General features: G+C 37.0%; 2 protein-coding genes across 3 annotated transcripts in view; one reads left to right on the forward strand and one right to left on the reverse strand.

The window, feature by feature from the left end:
* LOC139480290 (lipoxygenase homology domain-containing protein 1-like) overlaps positions 1 to 9,230 on the reverse strand; it is a 111,561-nt gene extending 102,331 nt beyond the window's left edge. The window contains exon 1 of the mRNA XM_071263342.1: positions 9,108 to 9,230. The gene's annotated coding sequence lies outside the window, so the exon portion shown is untranslated. The remainder of the gene's footprint in view (positions 1 to 9,107) is intronic.
* LOC139480288 (uncharacterized protein C8orf74 homolog) lies at positions 9,212 to 13,734 on the forward strand. Of its 2 annotated transcripts, none has more exons than XM_071263341.1 (5): positions 9,212 to 9,309; positions 10,208 to 10,400; positions 11,071 to 11,471; positions 11,912 to 12,053; positions 13,307 to 13,734. In XM_071263341.1, exons 2-5 carry the CDS (start codon positions 10,316 to 10,318, stop codon positions 13,435 to 13,437), a joined length of 759 nt encoding a protein of 252 aa, XP_071119442.1. In that variant the 5' UTR covers positions 9,212 to 9,309; positions 10,208 to 10,315; the 3' UTR covers positions 13,438 to 13,734. The 2 variants fall into 2 exon arrangements, with proteins under 2 accessions (XP_071119442.1, XP_071119441.1); XM_071263340.1 differs by lacking the exon at positions 9,212 to 9,309 and adding an exon at positions 9,316 to 9,486.
* The last annotated feature ends 445 nt before the right edge of the window (positions 13,735 to 14,179 follow it).

The following is a 14,179-nucleotide window of genomic DNA, read 5'->3' on the forward strand; positions in this document are numbered from 1 at the left end:
TCAGTCCGGACTAGTACAAGCAGCCACACACACATACACATGCATTCACATTGTTATATAAGTGCAATAATCTTAGGCGCGATGTTAAACCCCATTTCACCTCATGGTATCATGTGAGGCAACCATAATACTATGATATTTCTTACACTTATACATGTGTGTGTATACTAAAGCATGAATTAATCAATAAACAAGCTAAAAACAAAGTCAATCAAACTAACTTTATTGTGTATATGATACTATATAAAAGCAATTTCAATCAGATATATCTGTAATTTGCAATCTATTATTTTTTTAAAGGTTTGACTTACTCAGTTATACTCTTTTTTGCATCATGTGCATATTATTCATCCTACAATGAAAAGAACCTGCAAACATACCAGTATCTATAATATCTTTTTCTGCATACTCTATCTTTCCTGCCTTAATATACAGTAAATCTAGACATGAGGGAAGTAGTAGATTGGGACTGGTTGAGATTTTATCATCAATCATTTGGCATCATCAGTTTGTTTCAATCAATCTTTGATTGTCATGATTATTAGCAGTTTCTATTTTTTCTGTATTTTCAAAAATTATATATCAAATAACCATGGTAACTTATCTCTGACCTTTTACAATTTCCTATTTAATGAATAAAATATGTGCATGGTTGTATAGTGATGATGAATATCTTTATGTTTAATCATAAAGTAATGGTAGAACATTTTGGAAATTATATCAAAAAACATTTTGTATTACATTAATGAACAGCTGTAATATTGAAAGTCATAACACCTATATCGTACACTTAAACACTCAAATTGTGTAACAAACATAAAACCATACCAGCAGTCATCTCTAAATGATCTTATCACGATTTAAGCAGCATGCACCAGCAGAAACACTTGCTACTTGTTACAGGGAGAAACACTTGCTACTTGTTACATGGAGCAACACTTGCTACTTGCTACATGGAGAAACACTTGCTACTTGTTACAGGGAGAAACACTTGCTACTTGTTACATGGAGAAACACTTGCTACTTGCTACATGGATCCCCCTCAATCCCCAAAAGCCTAGTACACATGAACTACTTGTCATCAGTGTTGAAGACTTATCGATTACATGTCACTGTGCTTATAAAGAAGCATAGTTTCCTCAGCATATAAAACAATGGATATTGATAACAGTCATACCATATTTTCAAAAACCAGTAACAATTCATCCTGTTAGCATGGTAAGCATGAAAATGCGCATGTTATATACATGATATATTGTGGTACATATTGCATAAACTGCAATACGAAAGTCAGGCCAATACGTAACATATACGATACACTTTCCATGTCGTAAACCTTATATTGAATACTGCTAGCTGAACCTCATTCAACACACGCACACATGGTTAACCTCAACTCAAGATCTTGACTGTTGATATGGTATGTAAAGTGGTAGACAAAGCCGTTCATCTTTGATGTGTCAAGTACCTGCACTTTAACTATCTAGGAACAATCTTCAATACAGAGAAAGTCAAAGGCATTATAGTCATTATTAAGTCAGCACCATAATGCAAAAATATGTTTGCTCAAATTACAAATATTGAGAACGTTTTTGTGATTCATTTTCTGTGGTAATGATGGAAACAATTCATAAATAGGGTTGACAACTTAGACTATATTTTAAGCTTCGGAAGGTATTCGTAACCATATCACTTCTCAACAACACCATTTCCTTAGGCCTTTAATCAAAATCATTAGGGACCAGTCATTTATTACTCATGACAGTTTGAATGGATGGGAATAACAAATAATGCACATATTTGGAAAGGTGGGGAGGGTCGTCCGAAAATATCCGAAAATATGACAAGCATTAGGGGAGGGTCAATATTTTCAGTACATTAGTGCATCAAAAACCTCTGACATCTGCACCCCGCCACCCCCACCAAAAATAACAGAATTCTTAAATAAATGCATGACAACACTTATATGACAATCTGAAACATGTACATACCTTGCTAATATCTTAAACAATCTCATTAAAATCAGGTCTTAGGTATCGCTACCGCCAAACAAAGATCTGAGGATCCCAAAATAGGTCACATCAGAACGACCTTTCATCCAACCAATCAGAGCGTCGCATACCAGATCAGGAAAGTGACAGTCGGAATTTGTTTTCTAATCATGCAACCTCGAAAGGGTATTCTGAACGACAGATACGGTCTTAAGGACTGAATCCATACAATTTAGTCCACCTATTAGCCATTCCAAAATGTTCCTTTGTTCAGTTTTCAAATTTTTAATCGAGAATTTGTCAAAATATATTTCGAAGTGTAGTTGCCAGTTTGAAACTAGTGCCGTAAAGCATGAGAAAGCTACCTTCTGATTGGCTAATGTTGACTTCTTGTCAGTCAATCCATTGGTCGGTCAAAGTTCGCGAAAGGTCAGTCTGACGTGACCCGTAACTGGATGTCCTCCAATCTTTGTTTAGCCGTAGTGAGAACTAAGATCGGATTTTAATGAGATTGATATCAGAAAAAGTTTAAAGGGAAATTAGCTGTCAGCATCTAGGACATGTAGGATGCTACTTTTAACTTCTCGTTCTGAATCAAAGGCAGCAAACTCATGAAACATGCTCTTCGTCGAGCACCCTAAACTCCAAACACCACTTAGTTCAAGTGTATATGTTAACACCTTCACACTACACAGCAACCTTGGAACAGTGCCAGTTATACCTTCACAACTGAACTTGGAAGGATTCCAGGAATGCACCCATACTCAGTGTTGCCCCTTTCTCTTGTATTCAATGAAACCTACTGTCCCGCCCTTCCAAACATGGAGGACACCAGGGAAGTGTGTTGTACATGTTGACAAAACGGGCTACAAATATGTCACCTGTAACTATCCAAGTCTGAGAATTGAAACCCTGACTGAACATGCTGGGGACATTTCCCCCATGTTGCCGTGGCAGAAGACTACAGCCTTCAGTGTTAGCCTTCAGTGCGGACTTTGCATGTTCAAATCCTGCTGGCGACAAACGTTTTTCATGAAATTGTTTGATCATCAAAATAAATGATCGGGAAAAAAGAAGTTCTGTCCTTGCCAAGTGGTGTTTACTAACAATTCAGTTAGTTAGACCACGGCCAAAGACAAAGGAGCCATGGTTCAAGTGATGGTATGGGCTCAAACTCCGAGACACCTGAATTCCCCAATGCGAGAGCATCTCTTCTTCCGACAATGTTGCTTTTGTCTGATGATTATCATCAAAACTTTGCTTCCTTGGATGCATTAAGTATTTGGCAAATTTGAGAAGTTACCACATACCTTAGTGCTAGAATTTGGAAGGTCATTGCATGCCAAAGATGCAACATTATAAAAGAAATTTATCAAATTTGTCTTGACAGTAAGTGTTGATAGATTTTGTTAACATTATTTCGTAGATCCCTGTGAACATTTATTACAGACTAAATAATCTTCCTGTATGCAGTGACACTCATCTGTCAAACAAGCATCTTACAGATTGCTGCAGCATTTGCCCAGATTCAACATAAGGAGGGCTGGAGCTACATCTATATGACATTTAGACTTTGTGATGTTCATGCAGGGGCAGTTTATTAATTATGTCTTAGGACACACATCTTTTATTTTTCGTTTCACGAGATCGCTGCCCCAACAAAAAAGCATCCGGTCTAAGAAAAAATTAAACATGAAAGTATTTATTTTTGTTTTAACTCCCGATAGTAATATAAACCCTGTTACTTATAGAATACAAAATGTTAACATTTTATACAAATTCCATGTCTATTATCAGAGATTCAAGATGCCACCTGCAGTTTTCACTCAACAGCAGTCACTTTCATATAAATAAATAAAGAATTAACATTTATTTTTATTTCGACAGACCTTGAGTGGAAAATCTGGAATAAATCAGTGAAACATAAAATTAGATAAGTGTGGACTATGCTGTTGAATGATCTCCATACTATGACCATATTGACAGTAAGTTTTACTAAAACATGTTACAATTAATACAAAAATATACTGCTTTAAACTCAAAATCAGTAGAACCTTTTGGCGAAACATGAAAACTGACAATCTTTTGAAGATATTTTGACCTGTTGATGGGGGTCTAGAAGGGAAACCATTTGTGAGTTTTTTGTAACTATGATCATCAGGCTAGGCTGTAATAAAACAAGGTTTAAAGATTTTCAAATTTCTTATTTATTTTGTCAGACTTGCAAGTCAAGCAGAAAGACATAAAACACCTTCGGCTTTGTCATCATGTGAAACAATTAACACAATGGCAGCAACAGTTTCTAAGATTACCACATTTGACATCCATCTAGAACCTGCTCCACATCATCATATGTCCTTTATTAACATAAAAAATAGAGAATTCCTTATGGTCAGTAGCTTTTAATAATGTTACAATGCAATGAAGTATTCATTAGTTTAACCTAATCAAAACCAAAAATTAAAGTTCTCTTTATAGAGTGTCTACCCTTACCAGACGTTTGCAATGCCCTGGGCATGTTTCTACAACTGTGTCAAATATTATGGACCACTGTACGTAAAAGGATTTAAATAATAATGAATTCTATCACAGAGATGTTAATTTATCATAAATGTCATTTCGACATTCTCCCAGAATCAATGATCAAGAATATATCCTTGGCTCACATGAACCAGTTAAACGACAGTTACGTTCCATTGCTCAAGATAATATATATATACTATAGTTTATAGTCAGTGACAATGGCTGTCCAGGCAGCAAAGACGTATGAGTAGTAGTTTTCTTCACCTTTGACATTAAGAGTTTTTCAATTTCATTAAAATCAAATGCAGAGCAACAGATAAGCAGCGTATTTGCGTAAAATACCCTCAGAAAATATTCACAACCCAATTACTTTCAATCAACTTGCATACAGAAACACATGCATCAAATGAAAAACTCAAATGTATAGAAACAGCTCGCGTATGTGGAAGTAGTCCGTCAGTGTTTACGTCATTTCAAGAACATGGTCTCGTGAAAAATACGCTTATGAACGTCAATTTCGCTGTCAGGTGACCGACCGAAAAGCCTTATATCGTGTAAACTTCAAATTAAAAAATTATTCATGATTAACATTCATAATAGACCAAATGACTAAGAACCATCTAATAATATCTCTCAACATGATCATGTTGCTATTGAAGAAAAAATATCAAATATACGAATGAATAATGATTATAATTAAGTCTTTGAAAGGCATTTCGAAGTAGAAGGAAGAGAATTTATGGCTGTCAACTTCTTTAATATCATGTTCAGTGCAACGATATCTCTGAAGTAACTTAGATTTGTATGTCATTCACACAAACTTCAGTCACCATTTTTTCTTTTTCTTTTTTAATATTTCGAGACAAAGTCGCTACAAATGGATATTTAACCTAGAAATAGACCAGGGGAAGCCCTGATGATAACACACAAGCTGACCTTGTTTGAAAAATGTACTTATATTAATGTCATCGATGTTTTGTTCAACAACAAAGATTTTAAGGTACTAATTTATGTGCCTGTCCACAAGGACTGGCAGTCACATGAATTACCGGTCCATGCCTAATTTTACCGGTAAAAATCTGGTAATTACCGGTAAACGGGAACGCTGATGTGTGTACATATATTGCTCTCCACTTCACACACAAGATGCATGCTCAAGCATTTTTACCTAGGTCAATGGATTAGTGTGCACTCTATAATCATTCTCATCTTATCTGGAGTAAACAAGCCAAGCTGGCTGACATGTCATTACTCAAAATATATTCAAATAAAAATAAAAATAAAAATCCCCCCCCCCCCCCCCCAAACTGCCTTGTCATTACTCAAAAGAAAGAAAAGAAAATACAAATATGACCCCACCCCCCACCCCGCCCACCTGGCTACGGCACTGTGAGCCTATGGTATTTGAACCCAGGGACCCCCCAGAACTTCCCCTCTTAACATTAGGGTTATGACAAGGACACCATGACTCTCATGTTCTACTTTGGGCACCGCATAGTGGTCTCTTTCAGATGAGAAGATTGTTTTAACGAAACATTTCTGTACAAGTAGTAAAGGAAAGACTCGTTCCCTGTGAAATCAACACTCCATGGTGCTTGTGTTGTTACAAAAACTGTAAATAACAACTGAGCATGAAAAAACATGACTAGCGTAACCTAAATCTTCCATGTGGAAGCCAATATCCCAGTCTCCATAACACACTGATCTGTCTGTCATTAAATATTCACAATCAAAATTCCATTGGAAGCTCTCTTTAACTGTCAGAGAGTTTTCAATGTGCAAAAGCTGTTACTATTAACATGGAAACAGGGCAAATGCCCAGTATTCAGACTTAACATGACAGTTCATATTTGAATTTATTAATTATTATGTACGCAGCATTAGCATGATTATTACCAGATACTTAGAGTACTGAGATTACTGTAGATTTTTTGTATAAATTCCTTGACAGACACGTTCTAATACCATTGTCAACATGCAAAATGCCCCTCCCCTAATAACCCCCACTTATCTAATAATAATAATAATAATAATACAAAAATAACATCAATTCTATTCTCCATAAAGTATTTAATTATCAGCAAAGATTAATAGTAATTAGAGCATGATATAATTATTACTGGGGTTAGCATAATTAGACCACTACAGAGCCTACATGCCTAAAGAGAGCGAAATCTTAGATTTTTTATATTTGTTGTTTACATCATACTCAGCAATATTCCAGCTATATGACAGCTATCTGTAAATAGTTGAGTCTGGACCAGACAATCCAGTGATTGACATCATTATCATCGATTTGGGCAAATGGGATACAATGGCATGCATCAACCAAGTCAGCAAACCTGACTACCCGATCCCATTAGTTGCCTCTTATGACAAGCATAGTCGCCTTTTACGGCAAGCATGGGTTGGTGAAGATTATTCCAACCCGGATCTTCACAGGATCTTTGGCTACTAGTCTGGAAAGATCAAATGTCTTAATATGAGCTCCAACATTTGACAAATAGGTGGCCTCATTTGATACTGATTACAAAAACAGGTGACAATGTTGATTTAACCTCACTGTATTCCTGCCTAAACACAGTTTTCTAGAATGCCCATGTTGAATTTTGTTCATTTCCTTTCAACATTTTCAATACAATTTCCATGGAAGAGAGTGGGATGTTTTTGTTGATGGCTATAATGTTATTCCGTATGTTGTATCTTAGCAACTGGGGTGTAATGACTCTTGAACTCACAGGTATCCAGGATTCCAAACCAACTGCCCTTGGCAGGCAATATGGGAACAAAATGTTATTTTGCTCACATTGGTCAGTGAAATACAAGTCAAGGCTTCTTATTAATAACATAGCCCAAGTTACATGACAAGTTCAAAACAAATTAGTTATTAGATTTTCATACAAAAAATTCCAAAATGGGGGAGGCATTGTTAAAAAATATTGCTCAAGGCATCTGCATCCAATAGTGAGTGAGTTGGGTTTAACGCCGCTTTTAACGGTATTCCAGTTATATCACGGCGTGTCAGCTTAATGTGGGAGGAAAGCCTGAAGTGGGGTTTAAAAGTCATGAATATAAACAATCCAAACAATATAGAATGACATGGTTGCCAAATATGTTTTATGAGTGTGTGATTGTAAATGTATTTTACAGATCATATGCATGGATTAACTTCATCAGGGAATAAGCATCTGGTAATAATCACGATAATTAATTACCATTAAGAGAATGACTTATAACTTAGATTTGATATGCACTTACATGGTATGGCAAGGACAATGTAACCTTTTCAACTAAACGCTAGATTGGGCCATGTTTGTCATGACTTTCTCACTATGACCAAACTTACACAACTAAAACTGCTAAAATAGAGAAAACAATTTAATAGACTTAATTTCCAAGAAAATTCATTTAATCAACACTGAAGCAGAAGGTGATATATCAAACTGGAATATAAAAACTGGTATTAATTTCAATGTCTTAAATTTCTACTTTTTTTTAGGCCCTCAGTACACTCTGAAACCTTTTCAAGGGTGACTGGAAATATTAAGAGTCAATCCACAAGATTATTTTTCCAAGTATGTTCAAGGAGGCAATGTGCAGCAACACTGCTGACACCTCTTGGAAGTTTGATCTTCAAACAAGCCTGTAGGCTTAAGGGGCTTAATGAAAGCTGTGGCCGCTTATTGTATTTATCACATGTTTAATCAGTACTCTAGCAATACCAATTGATTTGCCTTCTTATCTTTATTTGCACACAGTCCAAATAAGACTTAATGTCTTGAGAATACATGTTTAGAGTTGTAATTGGGATATATTATCATGCATACATGTCTGTCTTATGTTGTCTACTTAAGCAAGTGTTTTAAAGATTTTTCATCAACAGCAAAATGCTATTATTTAACCCCAAACACAACCATCCTCCTATATGTTGTCATATGGTTTTTTTAACTATCAACTCAAATAATAAAAAAAATTAATCAAAATACATGTAGTGTATCTGATCTTTGTTTTTTCACAATTTTGTCTTTACAAAATTGTGAAACATGATGAGTTCATTCGATTGCACATTTGGTGAATGGGATTGGATAATTTAACAGTAATTCCATGTCAGAGCTGCTACATACATGGTAACATATTAGGTGAAAAAATAGTCGAGAGAAATACAATTTTATGAGGCAAACAACCCCAGAAACTCTTGAATCTAAAACACCAATTAAAACATTTTACAATGTAAAGCACAAGCAATTATTGAGAGTCATAACATTTGTTAATCTCACGTCAATTTGACATGTTTGATATCAAAGAAATTTAACTAGGCCTACTCCCAATAAACGAAAGGATAAAGGTAAATAGTTTTATTTATTCAAAACAGCGAAAATACACGTTCCTACAATTTCTGATAACATTGCCTATATAACGCCATCCTCGCGGCATGCACTGACTGGCTACGACTACGACAGCGCCGAGATCATACAGATTCAGTTTGACAGTTCTCAGTCATGTTCAAACGGTACTTCTGATAAGTGCCAACTTTGTCACAGCTACTGCATGGTTAATGACTTCAAACTCAGTAATTGATAAATAAATACCTACCTTGCATGATAAACACATTACAATGCTTGGTAATCCAAATCCACCGATGTAAAACAACACAGCACTCCACATATAGGAGAGTCAGTACACTTAACGAACGACTGGCGGGGAGGAGCGCGAGCTGGTTTCCAATCACGTGATGTAAACGAAGCGCTTGGTGCGAGCAATATATACCCCTACTCTCTTATGAGGGAATCATAATGTAAGAGGTGCTTGAACTTTCGTTGATTTAATCAAGGGAGAGTGGTCCGTGATTTTATTAGAGAAAAAGACGACACTGTATATCATCACGAAGTAACGAGATTGAACAGGATTGTTTACTAGCAACAAGATGGCGGCCATCAAAGAAGAGGAAGTCGAGAATATCGCTTCAATAGAAGTATACTAAATTACTACTATGCCTTTTTAGATTTTGTTTTCAGAATGCACATGAATGATGTAAATCGTATATTTACATATTGTGTTTGTATCGTTATGCGTTTTAGGCTCATGTCCTTTCTCTCAAACAAACAGTGCAAATGGGGGGAATGTACGTGTTCCTGAGAGCAGAGACCATAAAATAGGCCTAAATTACTGAGAATGAGGTCTGATAACGTGCAAACCGCATGATCTAGATATCATATAGGCCGTTTTGGGTTTTCCATTCGTCATGTTGGATCTGAAAGCAGGGACTGAAAACACCAGTCTTCTGAATGTATATAATTTTGTGTCAGCGTTACCAGCTATTTGTTAGGAATAGGACAACTTGCACAAGTTCATGAACCGCTACGCGCGATCACTCAAATGTTTACCTAGCCGAGAGTCAAGTCATGACTTGTGATGTACAGGCCCTGGGGTAGGGGCATGTCTTGACTGTCATACCCCATTGTGGCTCTCAGCTAAAGCCAATTTGGTGTAGTTTGCATTTGTCCAAATCTGTGCATCAATGCCATCAAGATTCATCAAATGTTTAGCCTATCTGAACCAGGTTTTTCAAATCTCTGAAGCAGTCAAGCATGAAATAGCTGAAGAATGATTACGCAGTGTGTACATTTCTTTAGTAGCTTTTATTAATGGATTTGTTTGAAAACAAATGTTTATGGTGCTTTTGTCAATTTCAGAAATCCGCTGGACGTCAGAAACTTGCCAAAATCTTAAAGTTGAAGGAATATAATGAAGAAAATGACTTGAAAGCAGCTATATATGTTGACTACCTGTACGACAATGTAATGTTTGCTGCTGAGAAGGGGTTTTCATGGCATCAAGTAACAGTCATCCTGCAGTTTGCGCTGGATTTCCTACAGCAGTGCCAGGGTAAAGCAACAAGCTTGTATATCAAATAACATACTATGAATAGAACTGGAGGATACATAGCACTAAAGCTGAATATGACTGTAGGATGTCTATATATTCTGCACCACAAAACAATCAGTAAGACAATAAATTAAATAGCTCTGGCCTAAATATATGCAAACATGATTAAGTGGTATCAAGATATATTTGGTACACTCCTACTACTCAAGATAAGTTGAAGAACACCCTTTTCCTTCATATAACTATATTTAATCTGTAATGGCATTACAGATTAACTATAGTCATATGAAAGAGTTGACTGTTCTTTAACTTCTTTTGAGTAGTATATATAGCGTTTATTTCACATACATCCTTTAATGAGCGTCATACACTCTGTGTTTGTATTGAAATACACTGAGTAAAATGTATATATTTTCTTCACCATGTTGAATCATAAAGGAAAGAAACAATATCCTTTAATAGATTTATGTTTGTTTGGCCTATGAGCAACTTAATAAGTCACTTCTCTAAAACCTGAATCTGATAATATATTTTCTGTGCAGTAAGGTCAACTAGGAAATAATCCAAAATGAAAATTGAATAAAAATGGTGCCGAAGGACAAGTTCGGGACTCAAAAGCTTTTGTAACAGATTGTTTCAATGTACAACTGAGTATTCTAATCATTTTCAGGGAAACCCCTGTCTAGTGCAATACGTTGCTTCAAGGATTTATCTGGGAATCTGGCACAAGTCCTTGGTGAACGCAATTATAAACAGTACACAGACTATGTCTTCTCCACGTTTATGACACACTACCAGCTGTTTACCTACGTGTTCACGCAAGACAGACAGACCAATGTGCCACATGTGTCACTTGCGGTCAACGTCCCGATACCACCCGAGGAACTAACAACCAGCAAACCTGACCACATCTGGCAGTATGAGAAGAAAATCGAGGGTCTTGATGATCTCGAGATGACCAAGATTTCCGAGAGAATTCAAGTAAAGGAGAAACTGATGATGGAGGATGAAGGTCAACAACTTGCTGTTCAGGAGAAGATCTTTTCTTCAGATCTTCCACTCACAAAAGAGGTATTTCTCTTGAATGAAGACGTCGCTGAATTGTTAAAAAGAAATCAACTTAAAGCTTTTCATGTTTATGACCATCTTTTACACTTATGAAAAATGAAATCTGAAATTGTTTCTCTGCGTGACCTGGACAAGTGATACACGTTCAATGACCTGACAATCTTTGTCCAGATACTATTTATTGCTTCAGCAGAACTCCAAGCAGTTTCCATGTTAAGTGTGAAACTGGAAAATATTTAACATTTCTGTGTCATTTCACAAAGATGCCAAATTGAAAAAATAATGAATTTGAAATTTTGTTTTTGTCTCTTCCTACAACGGTGCAGGTAATTTGAGGATAGTATACAGTGTGTGGATTGTTTGCCAGTTGCATGAAGAGGCTATTACATGATGAACCAGATGTTTACCACATGTTAATATGTTATCATTGTGTGTTCTTGCAGAGTCTAGGTGAGATGATCCGTGATGTGATGCAGGCATACACAACATCAACAGCAGCAAGTCTGAAAACAACTGTACAGGAAGTTGGGGAAGATCTGAACTTGATGCTGGAGAAGACGAGCTTGCCCCGTCCACAGGCACTGGGTAGGTGAATGACTGATACACTGTACCATGTCTCCCCCGTCCACAGGCACTGGGTAGGTGAATGACTGATACACTGTACCATGTTGTCTGCCCAACCCACAGGCACTGGGTAGGTGAATGACTGATACACTGTACCATGCTGTCTGCCCCGTCCACAGGCACTGGGAAGGTGAATGACTGATACACTGTGCCTTCAAGTCTACTCCACCAACAGGCACTTGGTAGGTGAATGACTGATATACTGTACCATGCTGTCTGCCCCACCCACAGGCACTGTGTAGGTGAATGACTGATACACTGTGCCATGTCTGCCCCACCCACAGGCACTGGGTCAGCGAATGACTGATACACTGTACAATAGTGTTATTCATAACACAAAACTTGCAGAAATTCTGCAAAGAAAACATTTAACAATCCTACTAAAGCCTATCCACTGTCATTGAATATACATCAGTTTGTCTTTAAACTCACCTTATATATATTGCATCCAAACATATCATGAGAATATACATGAACATATTTGCCTGGATGGGATATTGTTTGACAAATGTAGGAAACTTTCATTTTTTAAAAATTAATGATTGAAACAGATTTGATAGATATCTGACTGAGGTATGTATGTCCTGTGCAGCAACATGATGGAAGGGGGCTACAGAATTGTTCCCATTTGTGTAACTGAACCAACAGTGTACTCTTCACCTTACCTCAGAAACCTCACACGTGTCAGTTGTTTAAAGAAACTTTATATAAATGGTGGCCTGGTGTTGGGCTTACAAGAGTCAGCTGATCATGTGTTTGAATGTCGGTACAGACTGTGACCCTTCATCATTCCTGGTCTCTTGGTGTCATCGAAATGGTGGACATTTATGACCTGTTTCTCTTTGGGTTTTCCTTCCATATTAACTTGACAGCTGTGATGTAGCTGAAGTACTGTTCAAAGTGTTTCTCACTCACTCACTCACCCCACTCACTCACTCACTCCACTCACCCCACTCACTCACTCACTCGACCCACTCACTCACTCACTCACTCACTCACTCACTCGACCCACTCACTCACTCACTCACTCACTCACTCACTCACCCACTCACCCCACTCACTCACTCACTCACTCACTCACTCACAAAATTAATTGTCAAACAGAGATCATCATTTTGAGTGATGGCTTTTGTAGGAAATCATGAAGAAATGTTCTTGACGTCAATAATGGATGTGTTAACGAGCTGCCACTAATTACGTTATTGTTTCTCCAGGCCCCCCACCACGCTACAAGCTCCGCACTCCAATCACAGCTACAGCGGCTGGCAAAAGTCGACAGAACAAGTCGCATGACTCGGACCGATCAAGTCGCAAATCTCTTAAATCAGCCAAAACTAAAACCTAAGGCTGCCGTTAGCCAGTTGCTCCAAGATGTTCCCAGTGTCCTGGACTGCCTGACCTGGGGTACATGTGGCACCTCTCCAACAGTGATATTTGTTGATGAGACGTTGGACTGATCACTTGTCCCTGCTGCAGCACTAGGTGTGATTGCCTGACTATTAATGGCAGCATCGCAGCAGGACGGTACAGGCTGTTGTGGTTTTGCTGTGTAATTGCCACTGCACACAGCATGCTGAGTGGGATTGCTCTTTCAGAAACCAAACTGTGATTTTTTTTGTGTGATTAAAAAGTGTCGTTATAACACATTTGTTTATTGTTTGTTGTTTTTCATATTTGATGAGGAGCCTTTGATGTGTGTAATATTTACAACTTATATTTTTGGACCAATTTTTAAGCAAGTTTTATTAATTCTGATCTGATGGAATGTATCTTTAAGGGAAACACTCCAACCTTGAAAGTATTGAAATATAGATGGCTTTTTTCTTTGAAGATTCAAAATTTGTTTATTATGGACTATAATCTTGACTGGTTGTGGTAATTATGCGGGGTAATTGAAATACGGCTGGTTTGACAACTGAGAGTTAGAGTATTATTGCCCTTAAGGCTTCTCTTTTTATTCATTGAGAAATATTTATAGTTTCGTTTGAAAGAAACACATCAGTGTTATTTTAAATATTAGTCTTAAATATTATTGCCAACGTTGGAATGTCAATAATAATCCAATGGAAAACTGTCCACTGTAACTA

The sequence above is a fragment of the Haliotis cracherodii genome, unplaced genomic scaffold, assembly GCF_022045235.1.
Source record: "Haliotis cracherodii isolate W230 unplaced genomic scaffold, xgHalCrac1.p SCAF_4, whole genome shotgun sequence".
NCBI classification, from domain to species: Eukaryota; Metazoa; Mollusca; class Gastropoda; order Lepetellida; family Haliotidae; genus Haliotis; species Haliotis cracherodii.